This window comes from Pezoporus wallicus, unplaced genomic scaffold (genome assembly GCF_028554395.1).
Source record: "Pezoporus wallicus isolate ANWC-B61680 ecotype Strahan unplaced genomic scaffold, APGP_CSIRO_Pwel_v1 contig_2908, whole genome shotgun sequence".
NCBI classification, from domain to species: domain Eukaryota; kingdom Metazoa; phylum Chordata; class Aves; order Psittaciformes; family Psittacidae; genus Pezoporus; species Pezoporus wallicus.
The window spans coordinates 8,803,186-8,828,694 of NW_026642179.1; the positions used below are offsets into that span (position 1 = coordinate 8,803,186).

Below are 25,509 nucleotides of genomic sequence, written 5' to 3' on the forward strand. Positions count from 1 at the left end.
TATGGACTCACTGTGAACTTGGCAGTCCTTTGAGCTACACAGCTTGCATGTTCACCTGCAGACAAGGGCTGTGTGTTTCCCTCCTCCCTGGAAACAATATCCTTAGCCTGAGCTTCTGTGATAGTACTAGGAGACTTCTTGCTCTGGACAGAACAGAAGGTGTAACTGACTGTTTTGGTTCCAGCATGCAGTGGTCTAGCACCACATTCCTCTGGAGAGCCACGCATGGGGAGGCTCCTCTGAAGTCACCAGTGGTTTGCCAAGTGGTCAGGAATGGAGGTGTGGTGAGAGGGGCTTGCTCTTACTTTAAACTCACTCTCTGGGCTGACGAGGCAGGAAGCCCCAGGTTCAGAGGAAGACATGTGGAACAAGGGCAGTCATACTTCAAAGGCCACCAGCTGGCCCCTGTTTACCCCTCTTCGATTTATCTTGCCTGCTTCCTCCAGGGGCATTGGAATTCAGAGCAAGAAAGTGTGGCATTTGCTGGCTGTCTTGGGAAGACTGATGAGGCTGTCCCACAGTGTTATGCGCCTGCAAGCTGCACCTTGCTGCAGGTTGTGGTCCATGGGATTTCTGGGGTAGAAACCAAGAGTAAGCAGGAAGAAAGGATGCTGCTGCTCAGCCCATCTGAAGAAACATGGTCCTGAAGATCTGGGAGTTGGTGAGAAAGGAGCTGCTGTGACAATGGACAACAGTGACACAGGTGGAGGAAGGGAAAATTCTCTCCGTAGAAACTCAGCACTGGAGGTTCAGGGAAGCACGAGGTCTGAAAGACCAGACACCAGCTTTTGTTTACAAAGAAGTTCCTTGGGTTAGGGCCTCCTTTCTCAAGGCCAAAACAGATGAGCGTTCCCATTAATGGGGGTTGAGATACAGTATTGCCAGGCAGTAGAAAAGCCAAGCTGTGATTGCTGCAACCCACCAAATAAAAACAAAAAAGAGAGAGGAAAAAAACAGGAAAGAACAACAAATTGCAGACAAACATAAATGTGAACAGTGTAATACAGGTTGTCACCAAATGCATTCTGCTGACACTTCACCTCCCATAGTAGCATTTACTGAAAGTCTAAGTCCTCTGGTCAGCAGCTAGCTTTTGAGCTCAAAGCTCAAAACACAGCCCAGTTCCTGGAAATAACAGTGTTGGGAGTGAAAGGAGCTGATAGGTCATAGAGCAATGGTGCTCTAGTGCATCTTCCATACCTTCGCCTCTGGCCAGCTCCTGCTCTTGACTTGCTCCTGGCTGACGCTAGAAGTGCTGATTTCTGGGGAAACAGGCTCATAGGAACGGAGGGACAAGCTTGCAGCAAGTAGACCCATCCGGACACAGGTATCTGTGTCATGTTTAGCAAGGATCCCTGCGAGGATCCCTGCCATTAAGCTATGGAGAGAAAGAAGGGTGGTTTTGAACACAAGGGGAACAGCTTTGATTTTGGGAACATAGGCATTCGTTTGTAAGAGCATTCATGTGTACTCAAACCAACACTTACAGAATATGTAACACAGCAGAATATGTCACATAGGAGGGGTGAGTTTGTAATGTAAAGGTTTTTCTTTTTTATAGTTATTTTTCAATTTGGAGTAACAAATAGTGCTATTTATTCCCATTTTATTTGTTTCTCATCTGAGAAGTTGAGGTACTTTCCCATCCCACCACATTTTCTATTATTTTCCCCAGTTTTCCAGATGAGACAGGAGAAAAGAGTCAAAGAAAGGAAAAATCTAATCTTCCTTTGCTCTCTAATTACTTTGTCACTTCTCTGCTCCTTGTTGGTGCCATATTACGTCCCCTCCTGTCCCCAACAGAGTGGATTGGAAGGGCAGTAAAGTTTCCATATGATTGTGAGACAGACAAGAGACACAGCTGGAAAAAGAAATCCAAGGCTGAAATGTGGTTGTAGATTCACATGTTTGTAAACTTTCACTGTGGTTTTCTATTCCCATTAAAAATTATGTGAGTGCTTGGAACAAAAGCGGTCATCCACAGGTCCTCACAAGGCACAGTGGAGGCCATTGAGAGGAGGGGATGACTTTGCCATCTGCCTGGCTGAAGGGAAAGGCTCTGTTGAGGCATGGATACAAGCAGGGTGGTGTTTGTTATCAACTGGGAGCAACTACTCTTTATTCATAGCTAAATACAATAATGATGCTTGGAAACTAGGAGAAGACAAAGACATGAAGGAGAAGGGAGAAGATAATGACATTTGAGAGGAAAAAGCAAGGACAGGAAAATATGACACCATGGAGGAGAAAATCTATGGGGAAGGGAAAAATATCACTCTTTTTTGTGCTCTAATTACCTCAACATTCTTTTATCCATAACAAAGGCGCAGAAAATTATGACTTCCATAAGTCATTCAATCTCTCAACAGCCCCAGAAGCTGAGAGTAAATATTTGTGGGAGCATCCCCTAGCAATGCCATGTGCAGGCATGAGGTGTTATGTTGTCATGGCAGCCAGGAACAAGGAGCAAACAGCCGCTTGTGCCTGTATACACACATGGATCCTTGGGCAGCATCTCTGGAGCTGTTAGAGAGCCGCAAGGTAGAAGTGAGGCATAGGGTGTCCTGGATCACTGCTTCTGGGTGTGCAGTGTCCCCTGACTTCAGAAGTACAAGGGTACATGGGGGCTGAGCTATGAATGTGTTACAGCCCTGGGTTTTGACCTGCTGGTAAGCCCTTTGAAGTGCTAACAGGCTGCGCTTGGGGGACTTCACCACTTACATATGTCAATGTGGTGTCCTGGCATTTCCAGCCAGGATTACCAGGAAGGAAAACCCTGGACAAATGAGAGGACTACAGATATTTCTACATAAACCTGGGGGCTCTGGCGAATGTGATTTGCAGACCAATATTACTTCAGGAATGGGAGCAGTAATGGGCCCCTAGCTTCCAGATAGCTTTGGAAGAAAAACCAAAGTTAAGGACATTCAAGATGTGATTCTGGGCAATCTGATCTAGTTGAAGATGTCCGTGCTTATTGCAGGGAGGTTGGCCAGATGATCTTTGAAGGCCCTTTCCAACCCGAACTAGTCTATGATTCTATGACACTCCAGTGTAACTCAGTGGAGGTGTCTGGCAGTGATGCACCTTATCTCATCTTTGGCCTTTCCTTAAGTTAAGCCTTTAAAAGGAAAGGAAACCCTAAAGAAGATGTTTAGTGTACATTAGCCTCCAGAAAAGATTGACTGTGGTCAGGGGTAGTTGTGGACCAAACAGATGATGCAAAGAGAAGGCTGTGTCCCTGGAGGGGCTGGCAGAGGGTGGGCACATCTCCTAGAAGTAGTGAGGAAAGCTGAGCCGTCCTTAGGACAGGCTCAGGGACCCATGAGGTTCCTCCCAGCCCCCATTCCTTTGCCATTACACTTGCTGCTTCAAACAACACTTAGGTCTTCTTTGGAGAAGACCAGCTTGCAGTTGCAGTCAACTCAGAGGGGACCTGGGACACGAGGAGTGTGTCCTGGTGTTACCTAGCGTGGCAAGAAGGTACTGATTGAGCCTAACTCAAATACTGAGGATGCTGTAAGTTTAAAAGAAAAAAAGACTTTTCATGCTGCCCACTCACAAAAGACAAAAAGAACTGTTGCTATGCTGAGATAGTGGTAGGTAAGAGTAGAAAAATAAAAGGAAATATCTGTCACATACAGCCTTTTGGTCTAGTCCAAGGCAATGGAAGGACAGAATAAATTATTGTAGTGTACAAGGCAAGAAGAAAAACCTGACTACTACATACAGTTTGACAAGTTAACAAGGAGCATAATAAATTATTACTCTGACAGATTGAGAACTGATCAGTGGGGCTAAGAATAATACCTGTCATTTCCTACTCCTATGTACAGTGTTGTGTGAACAGCTAGGCGTATTACGCAGCAGACTCTTTTGAAGCATGCGCTATTGCCAGAGGCAAGTGCAGAACCTGATGAAATGCTCTTATAGGGTGATTTTAGCTGCTGAGTGGCAGTACCACTTCCATTGGAGAAGTGTGGAAGTAAAGTAGTTAGAAAGACAGCTTTGATGTAAGGTGGTTTACTTTGCTTTCAGCAGCTCAGCCCAGGCTAACTCAGGACTACTAGATTGCCATGAAAAGCTTGGATCTTAAAGAAAAACAAAAGTAAGAATGGCAAGACTGGCTTCCAAGATGCTCAGGGAGACATTTTTAGCAAGCTTTGCAAGTAATCATGGTAACCAGGCCTTTTCTTGTGTCCTTAAGTGTCTGCTCCTCAAGCAGCAGAATATCATTCACCTTTGCAGTAGAATTTCAAAGAAATCCAATTTATGGCCCTCCTACATTTTGCTGGAGAAGACAAAGTAGTGAGCAATATACCTGTCACCGGCTCCCGAGACGTTGACTATCTCCTCCCTGCTGATGTGGACAGCTGGGTAGTGGGTGGCACAGAGGCTAGCAGCAGCAGCCTGTGCCAAGAGAGAAGGGAGAGAAGGGAAGTTAGTGGGAATTGCCCAAATTGGTATGGCCTCATGTGGCTTATGCCATCCAGACCTGCTCAGATGCCAAAAAGAAAGAAGAAAAAGGCAATAATGTTTTTTCACACTTTGAAAGCTATCAGCAATTTTAAATAGAGCTTCCTGAAAGTGAAGCCTTCACTCATGAATATTCATGCAAGCACATTTAAAGCTAGCTGACTAGAAACACTGCTGCTAGAAACCAGCAGTTTATGGACAGACAACTTGATTTGCTTTCAGAGATGTGTATTCCACCTACCAAACACATACGTTTCCCAGGACTGCTGCCATGCCACCAGAAATAGCAGCGATGCTTTATGGTCTGAGAAAGAAGCAACTGAGAGCTCAGAGTTAGTTTCCCATGCCTTTACCTGTTCATGAGGTCCTGGACAAAGTGATATGCTCCCTCCCAGACTCTTGCCACACAGGAGGATGCCGAGAGCGCCGAGGGTTACCACCACACAGTGCAGATGCAACAGCAAAGGGCAGGCCAAGGCCACTGCAGTCTGGACAACATCCTCCAACCTGGTTGGCAGCTCTTGATACAGTGGGGAGAAAAGGCTGTGCTATAACTGTAAAGATCCTCAACTGGCCTTTTATGGGCTGGCAACCTATTTCTGAGGACCACTGCTACTATTTATGAGCACTTCTGATATGTGGTTAATTTTTCTTTAAATCATGGGAAACATGGAATTCTCCAACATTAGACTTCCATACCTCTATCCCACACCGAGGAAACCACCCCTCATGGGACTAAATATGTGTCTGTAGAGATCAAAAATCTGTCCTAAAGTATGACTTCATTGCCTTAACACCTGCATGTGGTGGGGCATTGCATTTCTTCAAAGGGTGATACTGAGATATTGCTCCAGTTTGGCTGATGAAGTGAGGCAAATAGGATCTCTGGTTTTGGACAAGAAGCCATCCCAGGCCTACTGTGCTCTCTGACAGATTATCAGTCTGGCCTGGGCCGCACAACCCATGCAGAGATGACTTTAAGGAGGAAGACGGCAAGAGTGTTTAAGAATCCCCACTGTGTTATAACCCAGCTTGCTTGAAATAGGGACTGGAGCAGCAAACGTTCTTCTTCAGGATGCAGGTTAGAATCTTAGAATCATAGAATCATAGAATAGTTAGGGTTGGAAAGGACCTTAAGATCATCTAGTTCCAACCCCCCTGCCATGGGCAGGGACACCTCACACTAAACCATATCACACAAGGCCTTGTCCAACCTGGTCTTGAACGCTGCCAGGGATGGAGCATTCACAACCTCCCTGGGCAACCTATTCCAGTGCCTCACCACCCTATCAGGAAAGAGTTCCCTCCTTATATCCAATCTAAACTTTCTCTGTTTAAGTTTAACCCGTTACCCTTTGTCCTATCACTACAGTCCCTAATGAAGAGTCCCACCCCAGCATCCCTATAGGCCCCCTTCAGATACTGGAAGGCTGCTATGAGGTCTCCACGCAGCCTTCTCTTCTCCAGGCTGAACAGCCCCAACTTCCTCAGCCTGTCTTCATACGGAAGGTGCTCCAGCCCCCTGATCATCCTCGTGGCCCTTCTCTGGACTTGTTCCAGCAGTTCCATGTCCTTTTTATGTTGAGGACACCAGAACTGCACACAATACTCCAAGTGAGGTCTCACAAGAGCAGAGTAAAGGGGCAGGATCACCTCCTTCGACCTGCTGGTCACACTCCTTTTGACCCAGGATATGCTTGGCTTTCTGGGCTTTAAGTGCACACTTATCTAGAAGTGTGTGACTGTCTCTTCTGAGTATTCAATACCTGCTGGCAGAGGGTTCCCGAGGGTCCGATTTATTGCTCTTAGCTCTTGCAGGTTGGGGGAAATGTATGTGAGCGCTTTCCAGCTGTCTGAGAGGAACGGCTTAGAGGCCTTATTCTCATCTGTTGGTTCATAGCACACTTCAAAACAACATTGCAATGGGTTAGTTCATGAATTAGTCATTAATCTCTATGTCAGAGCAGAATGCAGTGTATAAGGCTTAGCATGACCTGCACAATGTGAGGTATGCATGTAATCTGTTAGAAACTTAAAATACTATCTCTCCCATGTTTGGGATAAGGCCTCCCAAGGCTTCCTTTCCAGTGCTCAACAATGAGACAGTTGCTTCTGGCTCTGGAGTCATACAATCGAACTTCAGTTTTGTTTCTCCTTTTAGCTGGTTTTGGAGCCTCTGCCAGGTTTTAAGAACACTGTCTCCTTTGGGATTTGCTTTTAAAAATGAAGGCATGACTCCAAAGGTTTAGGAAGCTTTGTGAAAGGTCCCCAGCATACCGGGGGTGGTGATGGTGTGCATTTCATGGGAAGTGGGAGAGAAATCCTGTCAAAAGATGCTTTAGCACTTATGAGAAGCAAACTATATTGCTGCTCGAACTGGCAGAAGCACATACACTTGCACTTCCCTTGAGGTTAAAGGCAAAGAAAGCAGCTTTCCGTGGCTTTCTGGCAGTGCCCACAGGCTATAGCACCTACACCACAGGGAATGTGATTTAGCTGCAGAATGAGGCAAAGGTCAAGGAACGCAGACCTTTGTTCCATCCATTTGAAAAAGAGTAGCAGAGTACAGAAGGGAGTGCTGAATGACACGGCATGTCAGACAGTAACCAGGTATCTCCAGCAAGCAGCAGTGGAGAGCACTCAGGGTGTGCAGAGTGTCTTGGCACAAGGTTAGGAGCTACAGGGCCAGGGCTGGGCAAGTTCTCCTTACCTGCTATCTGGTGCTCTCTAGCTAGTTGGCAGACATACTGAATAGTGGAAAGAGGCACATTTCCATCGATGCACACTAGTGGGGCTTGGCACAGGTTCTCCTTGAACTGAGACACCTAGGAAAAATCCAGGACACAGAGCAGAGACAGCTTGAGTCATTGCAGAGGAACAAATGATTGCTAGTTAGAGTCAGGATGTAGGATTTTCACTCGTATTGCAGCCCTTAGGTGCAGGCATGAACCTAAGAGTGACTCCTTAAGGAAAATGGAGTCTTCAGGTGCAGGCATGAACCTAAAAGAGTGACTCCTTAAGGAAAATGGAGTCTTCAGTTTGCCTCATCTCCCTCCTTTCTTCTCCTTCTCTTGCTCCCTGCCACCAAGAGCTGGACTCAACTGGCCCAGCCCTTCTAGTAAGGAAAGGTAGTTGCTGGTCCTCACTAGACCACTTTGGTATCTGTGGGTTAGTCAGAGACCTACAGGGAAAGGGAATGCTGCTCTTTAATTCCCTGTGCTTTGCCTGGCTTGACTACACCTTTGCTTGCTGCTTGAATGCAACCAGTGCTACAGGCACTTGTGCAGCATCCCTCCTGTGCCTCCACTAATCGTGGTGGAGAGAAGGGCTGCCAGAATGCGCTTTGCAGCAGAAGATTGGCTCAGAGTTTCCACTGGCCACAGTGGTTTCTTAAAGCTCAGGAGAGATAATCTGTCATGCAATGGTTTTCTGTGCCAAGACTTGGGAGAGGCAGGGTGCGGATGGAAGTGGGAGCAATGACCATATTTTTCTCTACGAAGTCTCCACCTCATGGGGATGACACTGGTAAGAAAATTGCACTTAACTTCCATGTCGCTGTCAGTCATGAAGCACAGGCTTCTGTTCTGTTAGTAAAAGAATGAGCAAGGAAGAAGGGTGCACTGATGGGGCTTTGCTGAATCAGTGCTTAATCACTGCTTTCATTAGTCCTGACGTTTTGAAGGTTTGGATGTGCTGAGAGCAGTGCCTGTTGGTACAACTCAGCATGTAGAAACAACAGGGATAGCAGGGAGGGGGTGGAACAGAAAAACTTGCTCTAACCAGTGTTCTGTCCACTTTGTTTTGGTTTTCCCTAAAGGGAGAAGTACCATCTCTGCAGGTGGGCTGGATTTATTGCTGGCTTTAAGGTTCCCAAAAATTATAGGTTAGCTGGGACTAGTTAATGAAGAGGATTTTGACCTACATGTCATGGATGATAGCAGTGGTGATACTGTATGGAGCAAAACCAGAAGCTCCATCTGGCTTAGAAACGACAGAGGGCTCTGGTAGCTTGCCATGCTGCTATTTCAGTGTCCAAAGCCTGGGGTTAACGTCAGGATTTCCCACGTCCCCTCTGCACACCCCCTCCCTCCTGGCACAGCTTCCCCAGTTGCTTTTCATCACAGGTCCACACTCCGTTTCCCAAGAAAAAGTTTACAAATCTGATGGTATGCATACATATTGCTCTGTTATCTGGTGGTGGATGTCCATGTCTCCCAAGCCAACACTGAGCTCCCCAGCACTGGTGATCACAGCACAGTAAGTGGCTGTGTTCTTCGCCTCCAGCTGAAGGATGGCACTCATGTCCTAAAACAGGGAGGACAGTTACACAAGGAGCATGTTTCTCGCAGCTACCACACTTGGCACATCCTTTCTCTGTATCCACCTGATCAGTAGCCCAGCCTGCTGTTCTGCATTTAACCTCCCTTCTCTCTTGAAATAAGTAACATTTCAAAGGAATCCTGCTCTAGACAATGCTGGCAGATAGCTATTTTTTAATATTTACAATACAACAAATGCCCCTGCTTCAAGAAATCATTTAGTAAATGAGAGTGACAGGTCTCTGTCGTGCAGTTCTATAGGCTGTCTCTGTCGTGGTCTGCAGCCCTGCCTGCTCCAGCTACCCATTCCTATAGCTTGTGTGACACTTCAATGGCCTGACAACATGCTGGCACGTCTTGGTGGCACACTCCAGCTAGCAGTTATGTCAGCCACCTCACCAGACTGCACAGCCCAATGTTGAGAGCAGCCTTGGAGCCATTTTTACAGCAGTGTCACAGACATACCTATGAGGTGTGGGGGTCTTGTGAATAATCTGCTTAGAGAACTCAGGACATTTCTTGGAATATACACGTGGACAGAGCAATGCAGCCACCCCAGCAGCTCACAGGGAATTTGGAGGTTTTAAGGAGACGCATTGTTAGTAATACGCTTTGTTACAGACAAGGATTGCTTGGCTGCTGCCCAGCAAGTCCATCTTCCCTTGGCAGACCTCTCACTTTGATGGCACAAACTATGCTGGGTAGATGGGGGATTATAGACCTGCTGCTATGAAGCCTTTATAAACAAAGAGTTTATGTTCTTATTACTTCATTTACCCAACTGCTCAGGTAGCCAGAACTAAGGACCCCTGTGTTCTATCTGGATATTAGGGACCTGAGGGTGTTAATAGGCCTTAATGGCCCTGATCAGCTTCATCTGAGGGCTCTACCTACATCCAGCCCTGCCTCTACATCACAGAGGTGTGGGATGATTTGGGTTAGGGTTGTTCTCATGGCTTTTCCCGCTCCCCACTGGGGTGGCATGCTCTGTCTTGCTGCCCCCTCCATGAGCTCCTGCTGCTCCTGGGTCCCTAACCTCAGTGGACAAGCTGCTGTTTAAGTCAGGTATTCCTCTGGTGCACAGTGAGGGGTGTAGGCAGCTATGTAGGGGACCTTACTCTTCTAAAGCTTTAAGGTGTCCAGCTGAGTTCCCAGTTCCAGTTATTCTCTGTCATATACTTTATTCAACCAAGGCCAATTTTGGCATTGCTTTGTCTATCTTCAGGGTCAGGGTTTACATGTTTCTAGTTGTGCTTATGCCTTACTAGAGTTTTTCATGGTTCCTCCTGATTTAACTCACTTTCTGTCCTTCAAGCATCACTCCTTGGAGCTGAATTCAGTCCCCATGGTTCAGACTCCAAATGGTATATACATTTGGCCTGTGTTTTGGGGGTTGGCTCCACGCCTTCTAGCTTTCTGTAACTAAAGGAGCATTGAATTATTTCTACTCTTAGCCTGGTGGGAAATAGCTTTTATGTTTGCCAGGGTTGAGAAGATTTTTCCCTCTATGCAACTTCATCACCTCCATGCTCCTGATGTGCTGCTACTGTGCAACATACCATATGGTGACAGTAGTGCAGGACGGATTCTGAATGTTCATCCTTCCCCACAGCTGATAAAAAGAGAGGAGTCTGTCCAAGGCGGCTTAAGCAGTCTAAAAGGCAAGTGGAAACAAGAGACATTAGTAAATCCGTCAGAGTATTCTGGACACAGTGACAGCCTGTGCAGGTTAAGAAAGCCCTTTCCTGGAAAACTTTATGCCCACCAATCCCTGTCTAAAGGACATTCAAGATGAAACTCAGCCACAGCTGCTGCAAATGGTTGGATGGGGTTGAGTGGGGTGATCTGTGTCTGCCTGTTGTACTGGCAGTCTGAATCCTCTGGATATTTTGGAACATCTAGGAGGAAAAGAGAAGAAGGGGTGCATGGATGATCATCTCTGAATAAGCTTATTCCTCTGAAATTCTTGCTCAAAACCAGCTCTTATTGCAACTATAATCAGGCATTAATTCAATGCTGAGGGCCAGACTGTTCACTGGAGATCATTGATGCTTACTTAACTTTAATTTGGGGTCAGTGTGCTACATGCTACTTAACTTCATATTTGTGGACCTTTCTTTTCCTGATCCTAACTCCCTTCCCTCTTACTTCTTGGAATGGCCCCTGCCATTTCCAGGCAGTCTGCCTGCTGGTATATTGCCTAACATGTCCCAGATCTTAACAGCATTCAAGAGCTCCTGCTGTTGAAGGAATACCAAAGGACAAATCACAGCTGGCATGCACCCACAAGCAAACACAAGCACGAGGCACCTGCCAAGTTTCTTCCAACACCGCCAAAGGTTCGTCTCACTCCTCCAGCATTTGTTTGCCCACCACCCTGGAAGAACAAATTGTTAATTGGCAAAACTGGAGGGCTGCTTGGCATGAATGCTGTGTCTCCTTCAACATGTGAAGTCAAGTTGATGTTACTGAAACATAGGTCATCAATTAAAGGGAGAAGAAGGCATCTAGATACCAGATTGAGGGCAATATAAACATCTACAGCTATCTACAGACTTCAACCTTGATGACAAAGGCCTGCTTCCTAGGAGGGGAGATCAAGCAGCTCTCCCCATGCGTTGCTATTTCAGTCTTACTTGCTAAGACCTCTTAAAGAGAACAAAGCTAATAAATGTTTCAGTTGATATGAGCAGCCCTCTGAATTTACCAGCTCACCACAGTGCTGCGACTCCAGAGCTGCTGACCCAGACCTGAATGGCTCTGCCGCTGCCTTCAGACCATTTAGCTGCCCCCTTAAGCAATTTGGGGGTTGATTTCTTATTTATTTTTTTTTCTCTTTGTAAAATGATGGAGGGTAGATTTAGATTAGACATAAGGAATAAATTCTTCACTATGAGTTTGGTGAGGCCCTGGCACAGGCTGCCCAGAGAAGCTGTGGCTGCCCCATCCCTGGCAATGTTCAAGGCCAGGTTGGACTGGGCTTGGAGCAACCTGGTCTAGCGGAAGGTGTCTCTACCCATGGCAGGGGGGTGGAACTGGATGAGCTTTAAGGTCCCTTCAAACCCAAACCATACTATGAAAGTTAGATTTGTTACCTTCACGTGTACTGTCTCTATACTTTACTCATGGAAGGACCTGTTTCGGTGTCTGAATACTTTTTAACTCACCCTTCTCCTCCCAGATATCTCCCTTACGAAAAGTGCTCTTCTCCACCTGTGTGGTTATCAACTTCTCTTTTCACTTGCCTCTGCCTTCCACTCCCCAGCCCATGTGTCAGACTGTCACATCCAAGTTTTCAGAATCCCTCTCCCATCTCCCCCTTCTTCTAAATGTTCTGCCATTAGAATTACATCAGTAAGTGCTCAAATCAACTTGGGCTTTTTTTTGACTATCAAATGGCTTAAAAGCTTTTGTTTCATAAAATCCTGAAACATACTTTCCATTTCTGAAGACAGCTTGCCACTGGTGGTCATAATGATCTTCACAGTTCTGCGTAACTCGGAGCTCTCAAGTGTATGCTGAGGATCTGTGTGGCAAGCACTGAAGCGTGTGCATGCCCATACACAGCAGCTCCTGGCCCAGTCTTTCACCGCCTCTTGTTAGCCCAGGTGCACCAGAATACCCCTGCACATACACATTGCTCTTGCTTGTAAACACCGCTTGATTGCAAACACAAAACAAGTAAATGTATTGCCATCTCACAGTAAGAAGTATTCTGCCTCCAACCTGCTGCTATTCTTGGGCCTTCTCAAAACTCAGACTGAAGCTCTCCAAGGACCCTTCTACCCCAGTGTGAAGCTGCACATTTGTCCTTTGCACAGAATGCTTTTTTCTGCATCCAGCCCTACAACTGTAAGAGGCTGCTCTCCAATCTAAATATGGTCTTTTATCACTCTCTTCTGACCTCCAGGCTGCTTTTGCTTGCCTTGACTCTCCCCAGTTCTGTAGCCTGCAAGACTTTGTGCTAATTCTTGACGCCTTTGTTTCTCTGTCTGGCAGTTCTCCAAGCCCTGACCTGCTCAGACCACCTGAGCAGAACTGGCTGTATATAAGCAACCTATGGCTTCTGTCCATCTTTCCACTACTTGTCACTCCTTGTTAAGCCAAATGCCCCTCTGTTACATTTGGTCATGCTCCCTGGGAATTGCCACTGGTACTGCCAGGAATGAGTCTATTTCCATCTGCAACTGTCTTTGGTTGAGTGTTGCAGATTTTGAAAGCATCAAGCTTGGCTATTTTAACTCTGAAGCAGCCAAGAGCAAAATAAAAGAAACCCACTCCAAAGTAAAAAGCAAGGATGCTTGTTTAGGCAAGTCAAACAACATGGCTTTGATCACTGGCCCCTATTTCAATATTAAAAGAGGGTACTAACCACCATCGTTAATGAGCACAAACTCTATTTTATGTGGTTCCACTATCTGTTTTTCAAAACTGATTCCTGCAGGAATGTTGAAAATACTCATGAGCTCCTTTTGTTGTCTGGCTGCTGAGCTTCTCAGTTAGTCCCCTACACAGCCCAAAGGCAGAGTTTCAGATTTTTACACCAAGCCTTGCCCTAACAGCAGTGGGTGACCTCTGCTGCTGTATAACCCCACAGGGCCTGAAAAACATGAAGATGCTAAATCTCTCTTTAAAGTAGCAGATGGGTGCAATGAGAGAGAAACTAGCAGCCTGCTTTTGAATTAAAAATGACTGGCTCTCATTGCACCTCACTAGCTCAGCCAGTAACTTCAAGTTTCAGCTCAGGTATTTCTTCTATGTAGTCTTCAGGTGGGAATGTCTGAGGTGAAAGATAAAAATGGCATTGCTGTGGTGATTTGAAGTAAGACTGGGCTGATACTTTCTGGCAATGTTTCAGACTTTAGTCTCTGGGATCTTCTTCCATGTCCTAAGAGGTTTGAATTCCTAATGCAAAAATGAGACTCTGCTCAACTTCTGGGTATCCTGAGGGAGTTATAATCATTATGCTGCTTCTAGCACCTCTTCTCAGCAAAACCAAACATCAGTCTCTGCAGGTCAGATGGTTACTTTGCATATTTAGTCAGATAGCACTTTGCATCTGGATACCCTTGAAAGCCATGTGGGAATTACAACCAGGACATAATACAGCAGCTTTCCTGCGGAGACAGCAAGAGGTGTGAGTGGTACTCCAGTGATCTGCAACAAATCCAGAACACGTAAGGGTGGGAGCTGCTGGGTGCTAAGCCCTTTAGAAAAGACCTATCTTTTGAAGCCAAAACAAAGCAATGCTGTTGAGAGTGCTTTTTCCTCTGTGCCTAACCACAGCAGCTGTCAGCAGCAGTGTTACAGCTGTCAATTCCCAAATCCTCCTGTAGTTTGGCATTTGAGTAGTTGCCACAATGGCCTAACTTTAACGCTTGCTGTTATACAGAAGGGCAGCTAATGCCTCATTTTTTCATACACCATTAGTATCTCCTTTTCCCTTTCCCCCCATCAGCTGTTCCCAGCAGTGTCTATAGCTGCTCTTGCCTCCTCACTGTGCCATGGGTGGTCCAGGGATCTGCACTCACGTTTGACACACCAGGGGGTGGCTGCCTTCCCTGGGACACAGCTTATCTCCTTGTCCTGACAGCTGAGTGTGGCATATGGGTGTTATAGGTTAGATCATCACCGAAGCAGTTGAACTTTTAGTTTTGCAAGCCTTCATAGCTGATACCACAGCAACTGTCACCCTTGACCATTATATTACCGTTTGGTCTCTGCCTTTGTATCACTGAATAGCCAGCTTCTGTAACGACAGCTTCTCCAGCACATCTTTCCCTATCTGACTGAGGGGTCTTCACAGGCTGTCCCATCTGACAGCAGGAGTTTCCTATCCTTGGACAGGAAGGACAGCATGGAGTAATTTGAGACACAAAACAACTGTTGAGCAAGCTTCACCGCCTCCATCTATAGTACTTCATATAGCTCAACAAAAATTGTATAGGCCATGCAAATAGCTGTCATTTGCATGGGGAAGTCCCAGGTCTGTTCCACTTTAGATTTTTGGGCGTTTTGTGGTCAAACCAAATTGTGAGGGAGAGGGTCTGATAACATTTAAAATGTTCTTTCTTTTTTTTTTAAGTTTTTTTCTCTGTGTGTGACTTAAACCCTTCATGACTGAGGCAGTTGGTTCTCTGGTTTGCTGTGTCAGTACTTCTTTTCTGAGAGGTTTCTTACCACTGTGCGCATTCTGCATGGAGATTCTTGCTTCCTATTCATGCTGCCCTTCCACAGCAAAGACAGTCCCAGGCAGCCAGAGCTGGCTGTTACTTCGAGATTTCCCCTCTATTGTGTGACAGCTTTTGAATTAGAGCTGTCACAGCACAGTGAAGGCCTTCACCTGCTGCTTCTAGCTCTTTGCATATGTGCTTCTAGAATGTCCTTGGCAGCTCTTCTGCTAAAAGAACTCTTTGGGCTTTTGGAATCAAGGAATATTCCCAGAGCACCTTAAGATAGTCTGTAGAGGCCAGAGTCATACGCGGAGATTATCAGGGTGACCCATTGCTCTGTCTTTTGTCTTGAGTGGCAGAGATAGTGACTTTTAGCACAGGAACAGAATAGGTCAATATGTATCATTCCATTGCTCACCTAGACAACACATCAAATATGCACCACTACACCTCCCAGGTTTGCACATGTGTATGGATAAAGACATGTGGGTACAATAAAGATATCGTGGGTGGATGCTGCCTTCCTCCCCACCCCAACTTTGGCTTGGTACTCCTGTAAAAATAGCTGGAAATGACAGTGGTGCTAAGGAAACTGCTAGATACAGTACCAGGATGACAGGGTTCTGTGCCTTGGCTATAAAGTCAACGTTGATGCCTCCAATCACCACCTTCAGGAGAGAAAAAAAGATGTAAAAAGTGGTTAGACGGACTTGAAGAAAAAGTTTCCAAGTCTTCTTTGCTTTTCCTAGTCACTTTTCCCACCCTCTTGAGAGCTGGCTAATTTTCACTGTGCTTATTTTGGATGGCTAGACACAAGTCTGTACAAATTAGGAAGAATGGAAATCTCTTCTATATGTTGCTTTCTGAATTATTCCTGCTCATAGCAAGCCCCAGCATGGCAGGTGGGATGCTACTGTATACATGTATGGGTACTGGCAGTTTCTCTGTGTGGTGATAAAGTAATGTAAGGCATTGCATGGGTCTGGTCACATCAGTGCCCTTGAAGCCATTTCTCTTGGGACAATTTCTGACATACAAAACCTCAGAAACATTCAAGCACTGTTGTGTAAGAAAGACAAGAAAATGGGGAAAAAGTGGACAGAAAAATGCAGTCATTTCTTGCAAGCTCCCAGGAGAAATTTCCACACCCAGTGACACTTTATGGAGCACTCTCTTAGTGTCCTACAAAGCCAGAAAAAGCAATACAGCTCCACAAACAGGAAGTTTCCAAGTTCTTTTGGGACATACAGGGTTTTTCTCATTCCATCAGATGCTGGGTTATTGTCTCTGGAGTCACTGCCCTCTTTTATGTCGACAAATTTTACTGCAAAAGGGGTTTAGAAAATTTTCCATCTCTCTGAAGACTACCTAAAATAGATTTCCCATAAATTATGTGGCACACAAAAAAATCCAGGAGAGTGAATAGAGTATTGGGATTATAATGGATCTTGTTCAGGATATGCTGTACCTTTTGTAATTTTTGCAATTATGAGCAGGAGGCCAACAAAAAGGAGATATTTATAAAACATGTATAGCTCAACAGCTCAAAATATCTCCCTCTACCCTCTTCCAGGTCTACTCCTGTAGTCTCGAGTTCCCTGGCACTGAAAGCAATACAGCTGAAGTTGTACATAAGGGCACAGTAAAAGGTGATTAAAGTTTTAATGGATTTGGCGGTCTAAGACTTAATGGGATTAGGCCACTGTCAGTGTTCATTCCCTGTAAATATGGATGGGGGGTGGGGGAGAGGAAAGGATATTTATCTAAGACAAATAAGAAATACTAGATTAAGATAGGGCTCTTAAGATTGGCTTTTGTAAACAGATATAAATGCGTCTTGTGCTGTCAGCAGAGGCGTTATACGGAAAGCAGACAACTCACTGGCTGGGGTGGGGTTGTGTCCTCTCGCCGAGGCAGGTTCCCCTTCCTCCTGGCTTTCTGCAGTTTGCTCAGGGCCACCGCAATGCCGCTGCCCACTCTGGCATTGTTCTGGATCAGGGCAAGGTCTGTTTGGCATTTCTTTGAGGAAAAGCAAAAATACCAGCAAGACTGACCTGTTAGAAGCCTATGTAGGAACTGTTTAGAGGAGAATGCAGAAAATACGTGCTGTGAGACTTGATAGATTTGAACCCCCTACACCCTTTGGGGAGGCAAATACTAGGTTACCGTACTGCATGAACACCCTGAATTTTAACACCCACAGCTGTTTCCCTTACAAGTTTCTCTTACTGTGTGACCGCATGATGACCTGGCTAAGGCAGCGGGATGTAGAGTGCAGTGCTCTGGAAAGCTCAGGTACCTTCCGCTGTGCAATCATACCATGGACAACAGTGTCCTGAGATTCCATCACAGGACAGGCAAGCTTGGGGATCAGATGTAAGGGATCTCTTTGGACTCTGGACCACCTGCTGTCTGTGCTGCGCTCCAATTTTTAATGCAAAAGTAGATGAGGACAGTTAATGGTGTTCCTGAAAAAGGAAGATGCAATAGCTAAGCTCTCATCTGTTTGCAGATACTGAAGTGTTTTCCCCTTGCTAGACTGCCAATAAAGTGATAGCATTTTCACCAAGCATTGTCAGAAGAGACAGTACACTGGAGTACTTCCCCCCTCTCATTCACTAAAAGGATACTGGAGTCCAGTGATTTCCCATCAGTTAATTCACTGAGCCTCCGTAACATAAAAGGGGTCAGTTCTTTGCCTGTGATCCCTTTGGACCTGCAGATGTAAAGAAAACGCCTGCAGATGAGAAGGACTGAGCTGAAACAGCATCCAAGGAGAAGCACTGCTTCTAGCAGATAATTTATCTCCATAACCACATACTGTAAAAAGTCCTGCAAACATGCTTCAGGTTAGACAAAATTACAGTTGAAAGCATGCTGTGGGCTCAGTCATGCCTGAGGTTAGACTGTACTACAGCCCCTGTAGCAGTGTCCCTGAAGTCGTCTACTTCTCCAGGACCCAGGTGAGCAAAGGCTAGGGCTTAGGTTGGTTCTCACCTGGCTTCGCTGAGAGCTTGCTGGATGGCTTCTTCGATGACTTGGCCTGAGGCAGCTCGCTCCTTGGGACAGGGCACTGCTATCAGCACCCCGCTGCTCATGCCCAGCCCCAGAGCACTGGCTGGGAGAGGACAGGCATATCATTAGTGGTTCTCCTTGAGTAAATCAAATGCTGAAGGAAAATGACAAGAGTGGGTGCAGAGTGAAGGAACCCACAGAGCAGAAACTCCTGTTCTTAGCTGACCCAAAGACATGGTCTAGTCTTTTCCAGCTACCAAACAGTTTACACGTGACTATTTCTTTTGAGTCTGTACAATAAAGGGGCAAATAATTTGTTTTTGTAAAGAAAACTGACTCCACTTCTGAGGGCTCAGAAACTGTTTTTGTAAATACATTAACATATATGTTCCCTTTACCTCACCAGTGTGAAGAAAACATGTCTCAGCATGCCAAGGTGGCTGCAGCTAGGTAAGAAACTTGCTGTAAAAACTGAATTTCACTGCTGCTTTACAAAGCACTAAAGCAGGAATGGGGGAGGTGGGATGGCCTGGTTTTTGGGACAAACCCTTCTCCAAAAAAAGCTCTTAAAAAAGTGCCTCATCCAAATGTGATTTTTGTGTCCTGCTCTTCCAGGACCCTACATGGGCCTTTTCTTTCTGAAACACACCAATGAGTTGAGCTGCCTCCTCTTCATCCCGGACCTGATATGGTGCCTGGAAGCCACTCTGGCGTGAGAAGAAGGCTGGGAACTCCCTTGACTCTCCAAAGGCAGCCACACAAACTCCCTGTGTCTCCTGCAGCAGTGGAGGCGAGACCAGCAGGTAATCAGCAGAGGGAAAGGGGGCCCACCAAAAGAAGGGGGCTTTTTCCTAGAAACTGTCTTTCTTTAGCACAGGTTTTGGTTATTTTATGCATCCCACTCTACTCAGTTATATCACCAACATTTTTTGAAGTAAAGAGCCAGCCATGGTAACAGGATAGACAGAATTTGGCTTCCACAGGAGATGTGCATGTCCTGTGCTTGTGCTCAGAGCTGATCAAAAGCCATGCAGCTGTCATTAGGGCAACACTGAGTCTGAGGTAACAACTTGTGATCTGAAGATATGTTGTAAGCTGACAGGAATATAAATGAGTTCTGTTTGTGATTAAGAAGCATTGATGTTGGCAGTTACCTGAAGCACTGGCCCTGGTGGTTCCCAAACCTTAAAAAGTGACTCTACTGAAAATCATTTGATTCCCATTTTAATTCTATTTTAGCATTTGATGGATATAGCTTGCCTGATCCACCAATTCTGGAGTATTGTCCCAGAAAATCAAGTCCAAAGCCAGAGAAAGACAGCATGGCTAGCACTGGTTTTGGCGTCAATTGGAACAGGTGCTGGAACAGCCCCTTGGGGATGGATAAATTTATGTTAGGGAGCAGCCCAGAGCTTGTATAGCCCCAGAACTAGAGAACAGTAAATATAGCTTCACGTCCTCTCAATAGTAATTTCTAAAAATCTTAGGTTTAATGCTTACCCCAACACCACTGGGCATTCTGGACACAAAGCACATTCCCTGCTTTCAGGCTCAGCAGCCCATGCTACCTACCAGATATTCCAGTGTCCTGCCAATATCAAGGATAGATTTGACTCCTGCAGATACAACAGCAACCGGAGTTCGTCCTAGCTCCGTCAAGTCAGCACTCACATCCAGACCTGTCAAGGGACAAGCAGACATTATGTTGGTGACTGTGTTGTATTCCAAGCAGATGTGATCCGCCCTCTTAAAAAGTTGTCTCTGCCTGGGATGCCACTGCCTGCTTTTGTAACCACTTAGATCCAGAAACAAATATTACAGGTTTAGATCATGCCTTTAAGTGTTGCGATAGAAAGAGATATTGACAAAAAATCACATAGCTTAGGGCAGAGGTGCAGCCATGCATTGTATCTCTAGGCTCTTTGATCACATCAATAAACAGCATGTAAAAATTCGGTAGAAAAGAAAGAAGAAGGGTTATACAGCAAGGGCAAAGTTCAGGGAGATGGAATATAATTTAAGTAGATTTTGATTTTGGTATTGACATCACTGGCAAAGAAAAAAAGCCACAGGAGCTTTGCTGACCTCAGAACATTTCGTGGTCTTGAATTTACATCTGAAAGGGATGTCATCCAGCCGAGCAATGCAGTTATGCTGTGCTAGGAATATATACGACTACGAAGAAAGAACGTACTTAAAGGTCACAAACTACACTGCCAAGGCTGGGCCATTTTCCAGAGAGGAACATGCACTTCTAACACAGACCAGGGCCTAAGCTTCTTTTGTGGATATACTCTGCCTCCCCAGCTGAGAGGGAGTCAGTAACAACACTGTCCTCCAAGCCCCTATCAGGTTATCCAGCCATTACAAAGTGGAAAAGGTACAGTCAGCTCCTGTTGTGACAGCAAACAATATCCATTTAACCCCATGTAAGCAAAAGGTAAACTCATAGCCTCTTAACAACTGGCCAGTGCTCAAGAGGAGTATTTTGAAGCTTCTGGAAAGGAGACACGAGGGAAAAAACAACCATAATATGGTTAAGAAGAATGATAACTTTACTCTTCTGCAGGACAAACTGGGAAAATGGAAAAAGATGGAATGAAATAAAGCAAAGTACAATGTATTGATTTTCTTACTGTTCTCTCCTCCCCGATGGACACCTCCTATGCCACCCGTCACAAACACACGGATTCCTGCTTTGTGTGCGGCAATCATTGTTCCAGACACAGTAGTGCCACCAGACAAGCCCTGTCAGGGGACAAAGTCACAGTCAGCACCCAGGGTGACATGGAGAATGCTACATGTGGGCAGCTGTGGTTGTGGTCTGACACACAGCAATGTCACAACAGCCTGCTGTCACCAGCTGACAAGTGAAATACCGATACAAATATTCTATTAGGCAAAACCACAGAAGAATCATGGTCCTTGCTACATAAGCTGCTCTTGCAAAGGCAAGTTCACCAGGGATTTCCAGGGCTTTCCAACCAGAAGGCTTCATAGGCAGCTAGTGTCACCTTAAGATGTCACTTTAAGCTTGTGATGGCCTGCATGTCACATAGTTTGTATGTAACGTGATGATGCCTTATCATGCCAATAATATTCTTAGCCCAGTACTCGTGGCTTGCCAGCCAATCCAGAATGTCTTTTCACTAACCCTATGGCTGCTATTCCCATACTTTGTTGTATTTTTATTCTAGATAGGACCACATTTGAGCTTGCCAGTAAAATACCACTTTACATGATCTTTTCAGGAAGTTTAAGAGGCACCTGGGTTGAAGCTGAGGAGCATTACACTATAGCTGTAGAGAAAACACTAAAACAGAAAGTCTACAAACCATACCTGGCTGAGGACAAAAGGAAGATCTCTCCGAGACACTTTAGTTACATTTTTACTGTTTGCCAAGAACTCAAGTTCCTCATCTGTGAGTCCTATATGGATTTGACCTCTTAAGATACCTACAGTGGCTGGCACTGCTCCATTTTTTGTTACAATTTCTTCCACATCTCTGGCCATGCTAGAATAAGATAAACAAGACAACAGTCACAAAATTCATGAGGCAAACAATCAGACAAGAAAACTGCCATGTTTGGTGGCCATTATTCCCAGCTTCCAGTTTTATACAGTCCTTGTGATTTCAGCAAAGTCCAGTTCCTCTTCTGTATTTTCCTAGTGGCAAAAGTCTTTGCATTTGAATTTGCAGAAGTGCAGAGGTCCCATTTTCAGGACAGCAATGTCCAAGCTTTATGCTTCATTTTTGAGAAAAGAAAACATTGCTTGGTGTACAGGCAAATCTGGTTGTACAATAGACTACTGAAAAACAGGGATTGCCTCAAAATAGCATCTTTCTGTATCTATTACCCATTATTTCTCTGAGATCAGAAACCTTCACAGAAACCTCAGGTAATTGAAGCCCTGCTCAGAAGACCAGGATATATTTTTCACAATACAGGCAGTTACAGAGTGACAGCAGTGCCTGAGGATACTCCAGGGCTACAGTTTAGGCCTTTCTAAGCTTCACAGGTTTTATATTTCATCAATCATACACTATCCTTTTTAAGAGCAGCTTCTTCTTTTCTGAGCCATCTGCACATACGTTAGGCAATCTGTAACTACTGAAACTACCTCCTTCCCAAAATCAGGTTTTTAGAGTTTCATTCTAAGAATGTCAGGAAGAATAACAGCCAGGTAAAAATCAAGATGGAAAATCCATACCAAAAAATTCCTGTGCTTTCTGGAAGCAAGGATGGAGAGTACAATTATTTCTGGCACTGTAACCCAATGAAACGCGAGTCTGCTGAGCATCAGTAAATAAAGGGTAGAGGTTGGAGAGGTTCTACGCAGGGTACAGAAAGCAGCAAGAGGGATCAGTAGCTCTCACAGTAGCTGCCCTGAGTGGCAGCAAGGAACAGATTTCACTATTGTATTCCAGTCCTTTTTGCATTATGAAAGATATACCAAAAGAAACCGCAGAGTGTTTTCAACGTCTGTAAAAACTATGCAGCTTCTCTCAGAGCAAGTGATGACATTATCTGCTGCCACATTTTAAAGGAAGCCAGAAATGTTTGGTGTTGGATAAGAAGATAAATAGTACCCCATATGTGTCCTTAAAAGGCCAAATGCAACTGTTTTACACCAGAGCTCATATTCTGCATGCCTGACAATTTCCATTTGCTCTTACAGGGGTTTTGGCTTGACCAAGAAAACCAGTCCTGATACACCAGTTATATGCCTGTTCTTACAACTTTGTTGAACAAGAAACATCAAAATCGACCACCTCAAATTCTGAGGATAGGCCATGCCATGTGTAATGATGGTGCTTTCCAAGGCTACGACTGGTCTCCCCTCCATCAGGGCTTCCTGTACGGAAGGCTGAATCCTGACATAAGCACCTGGGGACAAACACAGAAAAGTGAATTATTTGTGTGGATATTTGAAGTTACTACTGAGCTGTTTTGTAAAAGACAAATTGTCATCATCACAACAAATTTATCCCCCTCTTAGTTGTTCTTTGGGGTGAATTCAGAAATAACTTCACAAAGCTTCACTTATGTAAGTGAAATATTTGCAAAATATCTCTGTTGTTGGTATGAACAATAATCGTCCTCATCATCACTGAGTGTTCCTCTGCCACCAGTTTTGCAGCTGCGTTGTCAATGGCTCCAGTAACATTACTTTAAATTAGCATTACTGTGAACAGAGCCCTGAAACCATGCTCAAAGAATACGTTCTAAAAGAGTGGAGAGACCAAGGATACCATAGTAACTCAATACATTGTAAGGCTATTGTGCATCAAGACTATTGTTGCTCTTTGTTTTGCTCCCAGAACACTGTCAGCAAGGTCCCTGCTGCATTCAAATGAGGAAAATGCTTTCCACCCAGGAACTCTTTCAGAATACACTACTTACCACGCAGAAATCTTCTCACATGGGTGGTCCCACATGCCACAGTAGATACATGTTTTCCCAGGCTCCAGGCTATCTTCCCAATCATCTTTTGCACTCAGTTGGTGCTGAGATAACAAAAGTCAGGCAAAAACAAAAGAGGTAATTTAGCAGTAATGGGACCATGTGAAGCTAAACATACCATCTACTGCCTTGATCTCGGCAGGTAAACAACCCTTGCCCAGGAGACTGCCTGGAGACTCATGGTGCTTCAAGCATGAGCCATGCTGTCAAAGCAAAATGTTATGCTGCAGAAATGGAGTTGGAAGGGTTCACCTGGCCCGTTGTTAACATTGGGCTGAAATCGTGGGGAAGCAGAGTAACTAATGAGGAGTAACAAACTAGAGAGAGGTTGGAAGTAGACAACTTTAATTTCCAAAGCTACTTGCTCATGACAGATTGCAGGCTCAGCCACTGCCACCTCCAGCCTGAAAGATCACGGAGAGCAATGTACAAGGCGGACGCAGGCAGAGGAATGCTATAAAGATATGAACCCAGTTTTTGCTAGTGTCTAGGAGGAAACAGCAGTTCAATAAAACAAAGAAAGGAGCTGGGAACTGCTAAACCAAGCTGTAAGTACAAGGAGGAAAGAGCAGCTTTCCCTAGAGCCCGGAGAGCTTTATGTAGGCTCACGTTACATCATCCTTCTTAGCGCAAAGCTGTGGAAGCAGAGCCGCAGTTCAGCCCCGGCAACAAACTCCAGAACTCCTCCGGTCTCTTAGCAACTCCTATTCACTTTAATTACATTCATTTCCAAACAGAAAAAGAGGGAGAGAGAGCTGTAAAGGTTAAGAGACTGGTCTGGTCTGGGCCTCGGGGCAGTTTCACTCAATGCCTGAGTGCTTCACTTATTTTCCCTGGGCGTTTTGCTGTATCCCTCCAGCCTTTCTATTCTTCACGCCTTCACCAGAAGGAAAAGATTCCACTCTTCAGTCCTTTGCACCTATTGTTAATTTAGATTGCAAATCAATTAAAATAAGTTCTGTGCTCATGTTACATTCAGCAGAACACCGCTCTGAGCCCAGCGTGTGGCACTAGAGCTATATAGAAACATCTTTTACCTAGGAAGAGTATTTTTGCCCAGATCCGAAAACTTCAGCTGTACAGGACAGCTGGGTTGTGTAAGTCAAGAAAAAAGGGCCTGGTTCAGCTAGACACAATACACACCTGTCTGAAACAGTAAGATTTTCCACTTTCCAAATCCTTTTTAAGGATAAAAATCTTAATCAAGTTTATGGAATCATATTATAACAGCAAAGTGGCAAAAGCTCTTACTTCACGCTTACAACCTCTGCCTGTGCAATGCTAAGCTCAGCAGCCTGAGTAGTTCATGCAAATGTTTGGTATTGCTCTGTGTGTGTGTGTATACACCCCTTGCTCTCCAGGGCAAAGTCAGCTTTGGAATAAATTCATTAAGCCAACAAGGTTACACCAGGGATCAGTTGAGCTGCTCGAGTTGTGCTCTGAATGTTAACAACCCCCCAAATGCTGCACAACAGCCAGGAGTGCCCAAGCTGTGCCGGCTGGTGGATAAAACCCAGCTGGTCAGCACCTGAAACTCAATACAACTTCGCTGATGTTCGCTGGAAACTCAGCCAACGCTTGGCCTGAGCTGCCTGAAAGAGTTTTGAAGCTTGGCAAGTCTTATAGCAAGACCCACCCGACCTCTTGCCTTGTAACAAAACTTTGCAGACTCCTCTAGCACGGACAGGCTTTCCTCCCTCCTCCAAACCTTCCCTGCTCACCTCTCCCCATGATCGATCCAGTTTATCCAACCTCATGGAGCAACGGCCTGGCATGTCTCTTACCTCTGGGCATTCGCCTCATGCAGGGAGGCTGGGTGGGTGCTGGAGCAGTGCCTGGGCAGCCCTGGAGAAGGCAGGAGGATGGGGGGGGGGGGGGGGGGGGGGGGGGGGCAGGAGCATCACATGGGGGTGTGCAGCCTGGCAAAGAGAGCCTATTTATTATTAACCACAGGCAGCTGACCTCTGCAACTGCTCGCTGCCTGGGGTGCAGGGGGCCATTTCACAACGGGGCGAGGAAAGCTGCTGTGATTATTTTTGTTCCCATGGTGCCAGATTCCC

The 25,509-nt window shown here is 45.4% G+C and overlaps 1 protein-coding gene across 3 annotated transcripts; it reads right to left on the reverse strand.

Moving 5' to 3' along the window:
* Nucleotides 1–928: 928 nt before the first annotated feature.
* Nucleotides 929–25,318, reverse strand: LOC130609215 (uncharacterized). 3 transcript variants are annotated; one of them, XM_057427939.1, is made up of 19 exons: nucleotides 25,234–25,318; nucleotides 23,390–23,493; nucleotides 22,759–22,873; nucleotides 21,324–21,498; nucleotides 20,620–20,731; nucleotides 19,556–19,662; nucleotides 18,633–18,759; nucleotides 17,966–18,086; nucleotides 17,599–17,684; nucleotides 16,850–16,974; nucleotides 15,577–15,636; nucleotides 11,106–11,172; nucleotides 10,355–10,449; nucleotides 8,653–8,781; nucleotides 7,187–7,301; nucleotides 6,243–6,380; nucleotides 4,830–4,996; nucleotides 4,322–4,410; nucleotides 931–1,378 (listed from the first exon to the last, which is right to left on the reverse strand). In XM_057427939.1, exons 2-19 carry the CDS (start codon nucleotides 23,472–23,474, stop codon nucleotides 1,183–1,185), a joined length of 2,109 nt encoding a protein of 702 aa, XP_057283922.1. In that variant the 5' UTR covers nucleotides 23,475–23,493; nucleotides 25,234–25,318; the 3' UTR covers nucleotides 931–1,182. The 3 variants fall into 3 exon arrangements, 2 of the variants coding, with proteins under 2 accessions (XP_057283923.1, XP_057283922.1); XM_057427940.1 differs by lacking the exon at nucleotides 15,577–15,636 and having other exon boundaries at nucleotides 929–1,378; XR_008974735.1 differs by lacking the exon at nucleotides 4,830–4,996 and having other exon boundaries at nucleotides 1,239–1,378.
* Between the last annotated feature and the right edge of the window lie 191 nt (nucleotides 25,319–25,509).

Coding starts and splice junctions, on each gene's coding strand:
- LOC130609215 (XM_057427939.1), bottom strand. CDS start 23,474: ATGATTGGGAAGATAGCCTGGAGCCTGGGAAAACATGTATCTACTGTG. Junction 18,087..18,632: donor GGAGGCAGCTCAACTCATTG/GTGTGTTTCAGA, acceptor GTCCTCTCCCAG/CCAGTGCTCTGGGGCTGGGC. Junction 6,381..7,186: donor TAGAGAGCACCAGATAGCAG/GTAAGGAGAACT, acceptor GTTGTTTTGAAG/TGTGCTATGAACCAACAGAT.